The sequence below is a fragment of the Falco punctatus genome, assembly GCF_963210335.1.
Source record: "Falco punctatus genome assembly, chromosome: 1".
NCBI lineage: Eukaryota > Metazoa > Chordata > Aves > Falconiformes > Falconidae > Falco > Falco punctatus.
Window position 1 is genome coordinate 41,763,161 of NC_137580.1, and position 16,933 is coordinate 41,780,093.

The window sequence follows — 16,933 nt, forward strand, 5'->3', positions numbered from 1 at the left end:
CCCACCAGTTCCTAGCCCGGTCTCTAAGCTATGTAAGGTAATGATCCTGCTAAAATTGGGCCATGGTGTGGGGAAAAATTCTTGTTTGCTCATCCAACTTAGTATAGGTATCAGCTATTCTTATCCGTGATGAAGAAATAGATGACAGAAAATGCATGTCTATCACTAATCATGAGTCTCAGTCTTTGAAATGGTACAACCTAACTTGCTTGTGTAACCTAAAAAACTGGAATAATGGGGATCTGTGGATTTTGTACTTTCTTGATGGGGAGCAAGCCCTGTTGTGCAGTTAGAAGAACCACAGCGAATTAGAAATAGAGAGGAACATCTTAAAATTTGACTTTTGTATTTTATTTACCTTAGAGGCATTGAGCAGATTTTTTAGGAATTGGATTAAGCCAATAGTTTGTTTGAAGACTCTTTTCTCAAAGTGATAGTAACCTATTGTGTACTCACTCTAATTAAACACCTGCTTAAGCTTTCTAGCTTGGCAAAAGCCAGAATTACTGAAATTCCTAACGGCACAGAAACAGGGAGGGTATCTTGTAATTAGTGTTGCTGTTTGTACTGCAAGTTCATTGTGATGGTCTTGGTCCCAGTGGTTACCAGTTGACGAGTGCCCACACTGCAGCACCACCATCAGTGACACTAACTGGTATTCTTCTTGTCAGGCTTTGCACAGAGGTTGAATGAGCTGTAGCAACTGAACCACTGCTTCTGTGTCTTTAGGGCTTTTCCTGGGGTCCCAGTCGAGACAAATTGTTTGGGTCCTGTGGGGAACCTTGACTCACATATATGAGCAAGTGAATCCATTGGAGCCCAAGGAATACGAACCTACTCTCTTTCATGAGTGGAATATTAAAGTAATCTTTTTTTTTTTTTTTTTTTTTTTTTTTTTTTCTCTGTCTACAAGGTAACTCCTTTTATGATGGAGTTATAAGAAAAGAAGCTGGAATTCATATTGGCCTTATAAATAGCATCACAGTAGTTTAGTGCCAATTAACAGTAGAACTTGGTCACAAAAGGAGAATTGAAACACTGTTGTTCCTAATTTATTACAAATTAAAGGTGAAATATATTAGAGGAGACATTTTGTTAGCTTAACTTATATTGATTCTTGTTTCAATTGTGGGAGAGTCAGTGAAAACTTATTGCAGGTTTGTATGACTGTTGTATAAAAGATAATTTTCCAGCAAGATTTGTAGGAGGAAAATAAGCATGATGGGCAGAGTTTATTGGGTTTTTTTTCTTATTATTGTCAACAGAACAAGTAGTAGGAAATTCCATAGACCATACTTGCTGAAGAACTTGAAAATACTTGCTGAAGAACTTTAAAAGTGCCTTATATAATATTCATTCACATTGGCTAGCATATATCAGCCTCTTCCCATGGTGTGAACACTGATAAGAAGAATATAAATTAACAGTAGCGGTGTTGCTATCTCTAAATTACATCCTAAAGGTACATCACGTAGACAGAATAGAAATATGCAGATTTGTTCAGAAATTTGTATTTGGCAGTGGAAACATGAATGAGAACAGTTAGCTGTCCTCAAGCTAGATTGGACTAAAATATACTGGCTCTAATCAGTGTTGCCCAAGTTATCTGTGTACTTTACATCCAAAAGGTAGCTATGTCATTGGCATTTTTTAACATCCTAGCTAATAACTTATACATTACAGAAAATAGTCTGCTTACTAATGGATTCTTCTAACCAGTAGGTGTTTACTAACACTGAAAGGAACTGGAAGGAGTACAAAAAGACTTGGTTAAAACACTGGAAATTGTTGTAGATAGGAAAGTTATATTTGTCAAATATCTATAGATAATAGGAGAAGAATTGCAGTTTTATGACTTAGGTAGACAGCTGGTGCTAATTGTGCAGAGATAATTACAAGAGTTAATTATGTAAGCTGTTATGATTTATGGGCTAATGACAGTGAGTGGCACATTGCTTAAGTTGACAGAGAAGATTGAAGAATGGTAATTATCAAAAAAAGAAGTTATATTAAGGACTGAATCATGCTCAGAGCAGCTGTGTTCACAATTACATTGGTGTAATAAGGAAAAAAAAGTTTTATGCGTAGTACTAGAGGATAAGCACAAATATGGAAAAAAACCAAGTTAGCTGCTTCTATGTTTTGTATGTGAATGGAGAAGTAGTTGTTGCAAGTATTTTCTATGATATTTTGCTGAATCTTGTAGTTGGCTTAATATTACTTAATAAGCAGTACTTCTGAGAGCCATATCATAAAGTAACTATTTTGTGCAGGGTTGGGAATAAAGCAAAGTCCCATGTGTTTTTCCTCTGGTTTTGGATGGTCAAAGTCAAGAAGGTCACAGACAGTATTCAGGTCTGTTCTCTACTTCATTTTGAGCAAGGAATTGAATCTGATCTGCCATGCCATTGCTTTAACCCGTAATACAATCTGTTTCTCTCTAAAAGAATTTTGAAAAGTCTCTGTTTCTTCCTGCTGCAAAAAGAAAGAAAAAAAGGAAATGTAACCCTGAGACAGTTTGGAAAATGAAATTCTTGTTTTTCAGAGAGTTGTGGTGATTTATTTCTTTGAGCAAACAAACTTCTTTCGGAAACAGAGGATTTTGAAAAACAACGCTCAAGGGGATACCATTATTATAACCAGTGAGGCAGTAAGATAGTGCATTCAAGTGGAAGGTAGCCTTATATCTAGAAGCAAAAGGGCCCTTGCACTAAAATGTCAGGGCTGTTTTTTTTCAGGTCATTGAGTGTTTCTAGCAGCTTGCTGATATATGAGTGTATGAGAAGAGAAGAATAACTTTGTAGCTGTTCACTTTCAAGAAATGCCACTGGGAAGAAGAAGTAATACTTACTTGAAAATAGAAGGGACATAGGGGAGAATAGTGACTTTTTTTTTGCAAATAACTAATGATCCTTCAGAGAAAACTTTTTACATTTATTTCACCCTGGCACAACCAAACCAAAGTATTTGTACAAATGGGAATGTTTTTCATAATGTAGATGTTGGCATAGCCATAATTGATCTACCTGCTTTGGTTTATTAAAAAAAAAAGTAAACAGATAAATGCTGTCTACCCTCTGAAAAACTCCAACAGCCTCTGTCATTGATATTTAAAAATCATAGATTCACAGAATCATAGAATGATTTGAGTTGGAAGAGGTAATCTGGTCCAGTCTCCCTGCCATTTGCTGGGACATCTTCCACTAAGATTGGTTTGCTCAGAGCCCCATCCAGCCTGATGTTCAATATATCCAATGATGGGACATCCACAACTTCTCTGGGCAACCTGTGCCAGTGCCTTGCCACCCTCACAGTAAAGAATTTCTTCCTAAGATCTAATTTAAATCTTCCCTCTTTCAGTTCAAAACCATGACCCCTTCTGATGCCAAAATGGCACAGAGTAACTGCTCAGAGACAAATTTTGTCTTTAAGAAGCAAAGGTATTTATTTCATACAACATTGGAGAGCTAGCCGATTAGTATCGGACAAACTAGCTCTGAAGTTTTTAGTGAAAAGTTAGGTATTTCATACAGTTTTCATGAGAGGTTACAACATCTTTACATACATATTCATTTGATTTTGACACCCAGTCATTCCATTCATAATCGGTGTGACCTAGGTGGAATAAACCTTTCAATTTTCGTTGTTCAGCGATTTCCTGACTTGATGGGTCTGTTTATCTCCTTCAGGTGCTCACCTTATCTTTTCTAATTATTCAGAGTACATTCCTTTCTCAATATCACCCAGAGCATTGCACCAAACTCATCCTGACTTAGCTTTTTAAGACCATGTTCTGTTTCACTTCTCCTGTCACAACAGGCCCTATTAAAAAGCCCATCCCCATCTTTCTTACAAGGCCCCTTTAATTACTGAAAGGCCACAATATGGTCTTCCTGGAGTCTTCTCCTCTCCAGGCTGAGTAACCCCAACTTTCTCAGCCTTTCCTCATAGCAGAGGTGTTCCATCCCTCTGATCATTTTTGTGGCCTCCTCTGGACCTGCTCCAACAGGACCACGTCTGTCTTGTGCCAGGTACCCCAGAGCTGGATGCAGTAGTGCAGGGGGGTCTCACAGGAGGGGAGTAGAATCTCCTCCCTTGACCTGGTGGCTGCGCTTAGGATGCAACTCAGAATACGATTGGCTTCCTAGGTTGTAAGCACACATTGCTGGCTCATATCTAATTTTTTACCCACCAATATCCCCAAGCCCTCGTCTAGAGGATTGCTCTTATTCCTTTCGTCACACAGGCTGTACTGAAAAAAGGTGAGTGATCAGTGAGAAACTGCCAGTATTAGTATAATAGTAATAATAATAATAACAATAATAATAACAACAACAATAATAACAATAATAATAATGTTTTCCTCAAAAATTGTCAGTATGAGTATATTTTGTAACGAGGTTATAGAAAATCTTGAGTAACTAATGTAATTCAAGGAGATACTGAGGAAAGAGAAGGGTGAGGTATTACAATTCCTAAACTTTTGGCCCATGATTTCAGAAATCCGTAGGGAAGACAGTTTAATTCACAGAGCCAGGAATGTTCTTCTATGAGCTGTAGCTGCTGACTGGGGATTAATTTGATGAGTATGTGATCTAGCTCTATTGCCTTTCGCTTCTGGCATCCCATCCTACACATGACCTTTTCAACAGGGAAATCCATGCTAATAGAATTTTCTGCTTTTAGCAAAGACATCCTCACCTTTCTTTTGTGCTGCTGCAGCTGTGTAAGGAAGACTTAATTCAGGATGGGACTGAACTATTAATTAGTGAAGGTCTGTTTTTCCAACAGAGATCTGTGCTAGAACTGTGTGAAGCTTCTTTAATAAAATAAGAGAGCAAGGTTCCCTAGTGTGATCACAAAGCCAGGATCATTATAGGGCTGCCAAATTAGCTTATGTTAATTATCAAGTGATATATTTGATAATTGTACAGAATTTTAGGTGAGGTCTGCATTAATTAGTAACAGAAGCTGATAGAGATGTTCTTTCCTTTGTACCAGTATAGGTGGGATAAGAGATTTTAAATAAACCAGTTGGCTTTAAAGCCCTGCCAGAAAAATGAGCTAAGTTCTTGTCCTGTCTTTTTGTCTTCTCCCTGCTCCCCCCCCCCCCCACCCGAACACAAATGTATAAAAACTTCTGGGCAGACAGTTCTGAAAAACTCGAGCATGGTATTATTAAGATAACAGGATATTATTTTTTTCTTTTTATGGTGCAATTTATCTTAGGTTATAGGTTCATATATGGCTTTTAAAAAGGGAAAAGTAGCTAATATGCCATGATTTTTTTCTGTCACTGGTATAAGAAGTCTTTCTTTCTCCTCCCTTCCCCTCTGCCAATATGACTGACTTCTCTGAATGGTACTTCTAATCTTGGAAGAGACTGATTTCTTAGCATTTCAAGCTGGTAATTTCATATAATTCAGAAGAAGCTGACACAAGGTGGGCAAAAATTGTAAGATTCAAGTTTTTGTGAGTGATTTTTCTTCCTGGTAGGGTGTGTATTATGTAGAATCCGACCTGTCAGTGCAAAGGCTGGAATCCAGAATTGCCCTTTCCCAAATGAATTTCTTGACCCCACACTGAGAATGATTTCTCCCATTGTTTATGGCCTTTTAGTCAGGTGAGTCTTCTATCTCTTGCTGCATGATGGTCCAACTTTGTTTAGAGCAAAGAAAACCCCAGCATTCCAGTTAGCGCACCATTCGTGATTACAGTACTTCCTTGGGAAATGGAAGATCTCCTCTGCAACAGGAGGGTCCAAAATTCTACTTCCCTTTGCATTTTTTATTAGGCCATCATATTGAATTTTACAGAATATTTTTGGGAACCTCGAATAAAATCTGCTTTATGAATGAAAATTATTGTACTTGTACGAATTGTTGAATGAGTTTTTCCTTATACCAGTTTGAAGCTCTCTTGTTCCAACTTGTGCCTGACTTTCTTGTATTGGAGGCCGCAAAACCGGACACGATATTCAAGGTGTGCCAGGGCAACTGTAACTTGATAAGAACGTACTCTGTACCCCTAATATGGAGATTAAGTTATCTAAAAATAAGTGCAGAAGAACACAAACATATTAGAAAATTCTTTAAGCACTACAGTAAGTCCATGATAGTTTTCTTTGACTCCATGCATAAGGAAGGTGACAATGAAGGTTCATAGAAGCTGCTTAGTTTTCTAGGTGTAGCAGTAATGATTACAGTTGGGATTTCTGTCTTGTGGTACAAGATGAGGAACTTTGTTCATGTTCTTTGGAAAATATTTAAATTTTGGAACAAATGTATGCGCTCTTTGTGTCTGCTTTCAGTGGTTTCTTTACTATGTGTCACTTAAGCAGCCAGAGACTTTCTCATTCATTCAGAGATTGTACTGCAAATGCAGTTTCTGGCACTTGAAGTTTTTGCTTTGCTCATAAATTCACATTATTTAATTTAGATATGCTGATTACATTTTAAAGCTGTATGTTGGGAACAGTCCATGTTGGGTCATATAATTGTGTTTAAGTTTACTCCTTCCTGTACTTGCAGAAATTGATAAATTCAGAATGTGGAGGTTTTTTGGAAGGACATGTATTTACATGTATAAATTATTACATGTGCCAGAGATATCAATTTACACTTTTGTTAAAATTAGCTGAAGATGCATACGTTATGTTAAATTGGGGTGAAAGTGTGTTTTCTTTTTCTTAAGAAAACTAACCTCAGTATTTGCTTCTAGAGCTGTAAATGAGACTCTCTGAAACGGATGAATAGTGTTATTTTGATCAAATTACTTTGGAACGCCGATTCAGCAAAATAATTAGTTTTATCTATTAAGTTCATTTAAGTGTATGTGATATTGAATAATTTTCCAAGCAGATTGAAGTGCTTGGAATGGAGAAATAAAATTAAGTGATAGATACGAGATGTGATTTGTACAAGGTCAGACTTTAGTGACAGTGATGGGACTGGAATAGATGTCTTCTCTCTGCTGTCTTCATCCACAGGCCACGTTACAGCAGGAGATGTTATGATGTTTCAGTGGTACATACTGAAGATTATATTTCTTTTCCTTTTCTTTGTAGTTTCTATTAAGAAATGTAGATTAACAAATACATATCAGCCTTTTCTTTGATCTTAGTGTCTTTTCTTTTTCCTTTTTTTTTTTTTTTTTAATCCTAGGAAATTTGTTTTCATAGAAAAAACAATTTAGGTCTATCTTAAAGTTCCAAACATTTAAGTGTTGGGTTTTTTTTTTGTAAATAATAAACTAAAAAGCAGGCTACTGGGGTTTCATATAAGCCCATGAATATTTCTATTCAGATAGAAGAAGTGTCCCGAATATGGCCTAATTATTGCACTAATTTCAGATTGAAATATTAAATTGAAAAGAGCTACATGACAGAAAAAAAAAATCAAAAATTGAGAAGTAACCAACATAGTTATAAGGGGCATGCATTCGTTTTCTTCTTATTTTATTCAATGGCATTTAAATATATATAAAACTTATCTGAGGCCAATTAGACTCAAGATTTGGCCTTCATATTTTTGTGAATGATCTTACCTGTGTGTGCCAGTTGACCTCTTTGTTAGCAAAATAAAATAAAATAAAAATTCCTAGCATCTCTAATGCTGCTGTTCAGATAGCAGTGAGATGTTGCTGTTAAAGTATTTTATGTCTGTAGATCTCCACTGTTTAAAATTCATAAGCCTTTGCTTCAGTTTTACAAATCATTGAGCTACACTGGCAAAGAATGTCTCTAGCTCCCTTTTGTGAACTTCTGCTCTCTTGGTAACATGTATTATGTGATTTCGTGTTTATACTTGAGTCTGAGCTTTTGATATGCTGGAGGCATTTTTATGGTGAGTGTGGGTGTTTTTTTTGTTTTTTTTTTTTTAATGTTAGAAAAAGAAACAGCAGCAAAATTTATGAGATACGGGCAGACTTTTTAGTAGGGCCTGTAGCTGATAGGGCAAGGGGGAATGGTTTTAAACTACCAGAGGGTAGGTTTAGATTAGATATCAGGAGGAAATTCTTCCCTGTGAGGGTGGAGAGGTGTTGACACAGGCTGCCCAGAGAAGCTGTGGATGCCCCATCCCTGGCAGTGTTAAGGCCAGGCTGGATGGGGCTTGGAGCAACCTGGGCTGGTGGAAGGTGTCCCTGCCCGTGGCAGGGGGTTGGAACTGGATGCTCTTTAAGGTCCCTTCCAACCCAAACTATGCTGTGATTCTATCTATGAATTGGGATCAAGAACACATCAGTGTTTCCTTTTTAAACAGATTATTTACTTTGGGAATGCTGTTTTCTATATGTCTGTTAGAAGAAGTGGTAGGAAAAGTCTCTGTCTTCTGGGGCAATTAAGAATTTCTTATGTAATGTGCTGCTCGGGACTTGTAACACCCCAATGTGCTAACAAAACTTCTATGCCAGAGCTCGTTCCTCTTCATCTTTGCACATGTACATGTGCTCTACACGGACTTTGCCGCAGAGATTCTTTACTGAGGGTGTTGAGCACTGATAGACACTTTTAAGTGATTTTTCTGTATTTCTGCATATTAGTCAGCATAAGACAAAGCAATTGTCCTATGTTAAAAAAGCAATAAATAAAATGTTATTAAATACTTTATAATTATATCCATATATTTGGGGAAGTTCTGATAAACTTTTCTTATTGTTTTATGGTGGTTTAGAATTGTTTGCGGTTCTGTAGGTAATTAGATACCAATGGGTTTAAAGCTGAAACAAATATTTGCTGTGAGCATAGTTTCTTTAAAAACAAGCCGTGCTCACATTCTTCCTCTCCCCAAGAAGGGTTCCTTTTTTAAAATGCTACGGATATTTTTTGTTTGTTTCTCTTGTAAAAGTATCCTATTAAGTTCTTTTGAAAATTCCTTAGTTTTATTATAGGTGTGGAGGAAAAAAGCTCCCAATATATGGATAGAAATAGACCCATATTTATTTCTCATTTCCTGATGTAATTGCACCTGTGATGTGCCCTTGCAGTCACCTCAGAGGCTGCGGCCTGTTTCTTAACTGCTCCCTTCTTGGGAATTCAGCAAACCACTGTCTATAGTCTGGGTTACAGACACCTGCAGTTCACTCTGTGTAAGAAAATCTGAATTTTGTCTTTGTCCTTATGCTTTATTGGAATAAAACCGAACAGTGATAACTGATGACAAGCCAGCTCCCGTTAAACAAAACTCACATAATTAATACCTGTTCAAGTAATATTACATTCTTACTGTTCAAGAAATGGATTCTTTTGCAGGATTCCTCATACTTAGTAGTTTTAGGAGGAAGGCCTCTCTTGTCACTCAAGACAGTGTAAATTAAATCAGGATATATATTTCTCTAAATACACTTACTTAAAATTGCCTGGAGATAACTGTGTTATAAGGGCTGTATGTAAAATGGTTTGCTGCTTCTGCTGCTTCTTACCATTATTGTACTAGTAAATCCAGCATATGGAAACATTTTGTTAAAGAACACACACACTCTATATCTCTATATAAACAGGTGTGTATATATATATATATAAAATACATATTTATATATACAACCAAAACATTTTTGAGAGTATAATGGTAATAAAAGATTTATTCAGGTTTTATTCACTTAATTTAGCAATATAATATCTGTTGTCTTGTTCTCAATCTGATTTTCTAGGTTCCCTTCCTTGTCAGTGATGTCTTATTGACTGTCTATCTGTAGGGACAAATTTATGGTGTTCTACGACAGCTGTGGTCACTATTCCCATTCATTGACTGCATTAATTCAGTACTTCCAAATGATCTCACAATAGATATGTAATTTTTAAATGGGTAAAGTTAGGTGAAAAGTATCCCACCTGATAGCTGAATTGTGCACAGAAGCAGAAGACTTAGAATTCCTAAGAGTGATTTTGGTGATATTTAATGTGAAACTAAAATCTTAGGGGACTAAAAGAAGTCTGCAATAGAAGTAATTTCTGTGTCTTCACAGGACTTGAGCAGCACTTCTGCCAGCTACAACTTATGTGTGTATGAGATATTTCCAGTGGTTTCTTCTCTATACCCTCTGAACCATGCTGGCAGTCTAGTTCTAATTTGTTCAATATGTCCAAATAATTAAGATCGATTTCTGACATTATCATCTTCATCTTCATGTCTTCTATGTGAATTTCAGCATATGCTTAAACAACTTTATTGCTGCTGTATGTGAATGCTTTTCTTAGTCATCCTTATGATGTACTGTACAAATCCATTCCATCTGCTAAACCTGAGTTAGGTTACAGAGGTAGCCTTGTTTGCTTATTTATGACATTCTAAAATCCTTAAATAGACAATGATCAACTACAAAAGGATCTTTAAGAAATTTCATGAAGAATAATTTCAAGGGAAAACTAATTAAAAACGTTATTTCTAGATATAAATAGTGGAAAAAAACCCCAAACTGATGATGGAAGAATCTTACCTTCTTATAACCAGGCAGAATCCTTTCTGAAAGAAGGCTCTGTAATACATTTGTTTTCACCTAATACATCCATGCATCCAAGCATATGGTGTTTTCAAGCCCTAATAATCCTTTTTTTTCTTTTTTTTTTTTTTTATTTTTCCTTCTCCCATAGTCTATAGTTTTTAGATGTGATTTGAAAAAAGTAGTGCAGAGATGACAAAAGCCTTTATTACAAATATATTTATTTTCTTACAGTAAATTTCTGGCTTTGCACACCAATAACTCACTTCAACTGCCCTGGTTTGTATCCTGGATAGCGCACATTGTGTCCCACAGCATTATGGATCCATTGCTGTTTTTTTATACACTGAACACCTGATTTAACATCTGATTCAGTATTCCTTTTTTACAGAAAGGCAGCCTTTTACTGATGGAGTGATATAACATTTTTTTGGTCCAGCTAAAAGCTGTGGTGTACACTGTGCTGTGTTGTTCAGCATCCTGCTTGAAGTTTGTAATCAGTTTATTGACAGCTCAATAAGGAATTCCTTTAGGAGATTCTACAGACATAGAAGCGGATTTTCTTTCTTTTTGGATGCTGAGGACAAAGTGGGATCATTTCACTGTCCCCTGTTTTCTTATGCTGGAGCAGTACTAAACAGAATAGTTTTAACCTGTGTAATCTTTGCAGCAGGAGTTATTAATTCCTTAATGTCTGGGAAACAGCCACAGTGTTTTTGTCAGTGCTTGAATGTAACTGGCCGTGCTTATCTCAAGTGACAATTGCTTTTTGAATGGTTTCTGACCCATAGGTGTTAGTTTTTCATTTTATTGGCTTATTCATTTTTAAAAAATGAAAAACAGTGACAAAATGATGCTTTAGCACCAGGGCCCTTCCATACCTGTTTCTTATCTTTTTCTTCTTCACTGCTAGAATGTGATTTGCTTAGCCCAGACTAAATAGAGGTTAAAAGGGAAAACCTTTTCAGAAGCGTGGCAGCAGCACTTTGGATTTTAAAATTTAAATTGTACTTAGTGGGGGTATTGATTTACGTGGCCATCTATTGTTTTATTAATAGTTTAAGAATCATTCAAATGGACCAAAACCTTGTTTTTCTTTCCCAAAGGTAACAACGCTTGTTAACACGAGCAATAAAGGACCATCTGGCAAAAAGAAAGGGCGCTCTAAGAAGGCTCATGTGTTGGCTGCTTCAGTGGAGCAGGCTACTCAAAACTTTTTGGAAAAAGGAGATCAAATTGCTAAAGAAAGCCAGGATCTCAAGGAGGAATTGGTTGCTGCTGTAGAGGATGTACGCAAACAAGGTATGTGGAACAAAATGCTTAACAGGGTAACTCCTTTATTTGATGCTTTTCAAGATTTCATCTGAAACCAGTTTGTCAGCTGCTCGGATGATGTAATTAAAACTATGTTCTCTATTACAGTATATCTGTAATATGGCATATAAGTATTAAAATAGCTATACCTTTGTGAATTGCAATGAGTATAAAGAGTGTTCTAACTTGGTTAAAAAATGTGTTTGAGTTTGTGTGTGTGTGTGTGTATTTTTGGTTGGGTTTTTTTTTTTCCCCTTTTAGCTGTTCTGTCACCAAATAATGAACTTAAGTATTACTTAGCAGCTGTGCTGCCCAGTGCCAAAGCTTATTGTGTAATTTTCAACTTGCTTTTTATTCTGCTGTATAACAAAGTGACGTGAATTATCACTTCACTAAATTTCAGCAGTGGTGTGAAGCCTGTGTATGCAGATGTAGAATTAGGATTACGGTGCATACATTTCTGAACAATCTAACACTAATCAACCAAATAGTTCAGTAATATAGAATTATTTGTGGCTTCAAGCATATATGGAAATGTATACAAAGATTATAAAATTATGAAAAATATCCAGACAATAGCAATATTAAAACAATCTTTTTTTTTCTGGGTGTTGGTGATAAATGTTAACATTTGTTTGCACACTGCATAGATTAAGCTGCAAGTTTCAAGATACATGTAGTTACAAAAAATTACCTAGTTGGGTATGGGACTTGAGTATGGGATAATAACATTTTCTTTACTGGCAGAAATAAACACAGTGTTGCACAATTTAATAATTGAAGTTTGAAGTGGTACTATAAGAAAACTGCTTTCAAGTCAGGCTTTGCAATCATGGATATCATCTGACAGTTTTCCTTCAAAAGGTAAAATGTGTACCAGATGCTTTCAAATTTACAAGTGTGGTAGGGGAACAATATGTTTTCAATATATGCCCATAACAAAACTTTTTTCTTTTATTGACTTTGTAATTATCTTTATTGCAGCAGCATTAAGTACCTTTCAGGTTTGTTCAATTGTAAAGCCTATAATCTCAAGATACCATCTGCCATATCATCAGTCCTGGGTTTTAGAACAAGACTGACAGATCTCTTGATTGAGATTTTGAAAGGAGTCTAAAGGACTCTAGGTATAACTTACTGATTTTTTATTGAGTTAGGTCCCTAGCAGTCATATGATGTTTTTTTCCGTTTGTGAAAAGACTGAAATGATCATATGAGCAGTCAGGGTTAAAATATTGTATACATAAACAGTAATTAGTGAATATTGTAGTCTGTTCTATCCTGAGGCTATTTCTTCCTCCTAATCACTATATATATATGGTTTCATTGTTTTCCTGTTCCTGTGTGCTTTGGGATTTTTAAAAATATTCAGCTGCTAGTACATCAAAGTAGAGTATCTGCTGTATACTCTGAATGTTATATGAGTATTCTGTTGTTTGAGTTTTGTTGGGCTTTTTTGGGGTGGGTTGTTGTTAATTTTTTGGAGGTTTGTTTATTTTCTGTGGTTTGCTTGGTTTTGTTTGGTTGTTTTTTTTTTATGCCAATGCTTTTTTGTTCTGGCATGCAGTTTCATTTGTCAACAAATTCAGTTTCCAATTGCTTACATTTACTTATTTAGTGTTATGTCAAATTCTAGTACAGCATCTTCAGCAGTGGTGTGAATGTCCTTTTCCCCTCTGAGTTTATAGGTCTCTCATTTGGGGTTGCAATGCTGACTCAGTTTTGCTAGCAGCTCCCAAGGATCCTTCTACTGAGCTAGAGTCGTCAGCCTAAACTGTTGCATGCTCTCTGATCTAGGCAAATATACCGTGTTCATTAGCATGCTATCAGAGCTTCTTATTATCTTTCTTTATGATTAGAGCTTTGTATTAGTTAACAGTGATTCTTTGTAGATTTTTGCTTTGTAAAGCTAGAGGCGTCTGAGAGGATTTGCTGTGGAGGGTTTTGGGTTTCTTCTTGACTGCATTTCTGACTTTTTAATTTATAATACGTTTTTTGTTCTTTTTAAAAAATCTGTATTTAAAAAAAGACCAGCGATGCAGGAAGCAGAGAGGAGAAAAGATCTTAAGCAGTATTACACAGAGTGATACAGGCATTCATCTTTTGTCAACACTGCAGGCTAGAGAAAAGTCTGTCAGAAAAGTGGAGTAGCGTTCTTGGTCTGTACAACATGAGTCCGTAATTAAGAGAGCAGGAGACACCAAACACCATTATTAACACACACGAGCCACATAAACTAGACCAGCTTTGGTGCAATGTGAAATGATATGTTTAGCTCAGTGAATAAAGAGCTGGATTAATGAACTGAGGCAGTGTTTTGCCAGAGTATTGCTGGTTGAATTTCTGGCCAAATTCCATCTTGGATAATTACACCATCGACCTAAAAATGTCTCCTGCAGTTACAGCTGGCTCTGGTGTGCTCCTCATTTCCTGCCCTATATTGCTGTATACTATTATATACTACTATAGACAGTTGTTGCAATTCATCCCAGAGAGCTTCTTTCCATTGAAAGGTATCAAATGAATGTGCTGTATCATTTGCAAAATACTTTGAAATTAACATGAATGCAAAGAATATATAGCTTTAAGGTTCTTGTTACTTCAGTAATGTGGAATGTATATTTGTTGTGCAGAACTCTGATGAGAAACAGTTCTCGTTTACAAAGTTGAGTTCTAAAAAACCAAAGAGTAAGAAGCTGGATTTTTAATGTGTTTTTTATTTATTTTGCAGAATTTAATGAAAAAGGGTAAATATTTTATGCATAAAGCACATACATACACACACTATATACACAGGTTGTATCCCATAATAATTCCATAAAAGGAATACTTTGGCTTTATAGTTCAAAACCATCAAAGTATTATTCTCCAATTGCGATGCCATTGAATACTTTGCTTTATGCGTGTTTATTCTGTTCTTGTCAGAGTTGTGTGAAAGATCTCCCAGATGGGGGGCAAATGTGACCTAGGCAATGTTAAGGTTTGTTGTTCATGTCTTCATACATTAGGGCTGAGGGAAAACAGTCTTCTGCATATTGAGGTTTTGGGAGGAGTGAGTTTTTTTTCGTATTTTTGGATTACAATAACCCTAAGCCCTGAAACTACAAAGCCTGAGAAGTCAAGTGAAGAAAATCTCATAGAAATAAGAAATACAGTATGGGGTGGGGGAACAGAGGGGTGTGTTCTCATAGCATAGCTGTCTAAATGCAACTGGTCTTTTATCAATCGCTGCAAAAGAAGGAAATTCCCTTTGGAGGAGACATTCAGGTTTTGATTTACACAAAAATCTATAAAGAAATGCAGGTCCATTGGGTTTAGGTCTGATTAAATTTATTAAGAAGCTGTCCAGGGTGCCAAGGAAAGCAAGACAAGGAATAAGATTATATTTATGTAAATTTATTCTGTTAAATGACTTTGGCAATGTCTATCTTGTAGGTATGTGCTAGTGACTGCTTGATTGTAATATAATTTTCCTAGAAGTTTTCTAGCATATAGCTGAAACTTCCATTAAAAACATGATTTTGTCTAACAGCTGGTTGTTGCATTTTGAATTTTGCTTTTCAAGCAGGATAAATACAACTTCTCACCATAATCTGAAATACATACTTCGGTCAGGGGACAGAAAATAGCTGTTGATGTTTTTTGCGTTTGAAGACAGTGTAAATTTGAGGGTTTTTTTTCATGCAGATTTATTTATGTGGTGTAAAAAGAATATGATCTATATATTCCATGGCTGTCAGTAAGCGTGAAAGTATGTATCAACATCTGACACGCAAATATAACTAACTTTCTTGGTAACTTTTTTACTTGATGATGGAACATTCTAGAAAGTAAGATTTTTAAAGCTTTACTTTCATGGTTTCAACTACTGAACTTTTAAAACTTTTTAAAAGAAGTTTTTTAACTAAACCCTGTGCAAGATCTTCTTCCTCACTGTTCCCTTCTGTCTTCAGTTACCTTGGGAGAAAAGCAGGGAGTCTGCATATCTCGGGTAGTGGGAGCAAACCTCAAAACATACATACACAAGTTGCCGGTTACTTTTTATAATAATTTATGGTGCAATTTAAGCTCATTTAGGCTCTCCTGATTTCAATAACAGCAGTATGACATGGGGAGAAACAGATTCTGTCTGGATAGATGTAATGTCACATACGCTGTGCCCTGCAGCTGTCCGTTTTGTGTTCCTGGAGACTGCTGAACTCTTAGCCAAATGCACAGCATTCTTTGAGTCTTAAAACAGTTGCCCAGTTCACCTGGCATTGTGCTTTTTAGGAGACCTTTCCTGAGTGCACAGTTAGACCTTGTTAGACCAACAGTTCCTTCCTAAAACCCAGTCCTTGCAGTGCCATGCTATCCCAAATCCTTCAGACTTGCTGCCTGGAGGTTTTGACTTTCCTGCAGCAGGAAATCCCTGCTTGGATGCTGCCTGCCTTAAAACTTTTCCAGTCTATTTAGAATTTTGTTTTCTGCCTTCTAATCTAATAACTTTTACTTTTTTAACTGCATTAAAAAACTGCAGCCGTTTCTGTTAACCAAGGGGTCTGTGCTACTCTCCTCTATGCTCATCATCTGTTTCCTTCTCCTTTTCTTTGCTACCTTCATGTGATCATACATTTTGTCTTTCTTTGCAATTCAAGGCCTGAAATTTCCCCTATCTCATGGTCTCTTTAGATCTTCCATTCCCTGTTAACGTTTCTTTCATCTCCTTCTCATGCCCTTGTTCTGTCTTCACATAAGGTCCTTCTTTTCTCTCATATTCAGTCATGGTTTTGTAATGCAAAGTAGAAACAAAAATCAAATGTCTTTTTCTTGATCTCTTTTTTCCCCAATTTACTTTACAAACTTAATATTGCTTGTTTGTTGTCCTTGTTTTCTCTACCAGATTACACTCTGAATCCTTCTCTGACCCTGGATGCCTCTTTCATGCTCTTCTGTTAGCCCATCCTTCTAATTTTACTTATTTTTATCCATTCTGTCCCTTTTCCCCCTACATTTCCTTCGTTTCTCATGCTCAAAGTATTCATAGTAAGCCTGTCTTACTTATATTTAAGTTCAGGGTGTGAACATCATCTTACATAGCATGTTATACTAATGCCTCAGATGTACTTGCTTAGCAGAGTCAGCAACAGACTCTAGCAGCCCCGATTTACTCAATCCACATTCTCGGCTATCCTTTTGACTT

General features: G+C 36.3%; 1 protein-coding gene across 2 annotated transcripts in view; it reads left to right on the forward strand.

The window, feature by feature from the left end:
* The window catches only part of CTNNA2 (catenin alpha 2), a 557,331-nt gene that overhangs the window by 135,843 nt on the left and 404,555 nt on the right, over window positions 1-16,933 (forward strand). For both annotated transcript variants that reach the window (XM_080398303.1, XM_080398304.1), the window contains exon 3: window positions 11,544-11,739. In XM_080398303.1, the coding sequence (XP_080254429.1) occupies window positions 11,544-11,739 (196 nt within the window). The remainder of the gene's footprint in view (window positions 1-11,543; window positions 11,740-16,933) is intronic.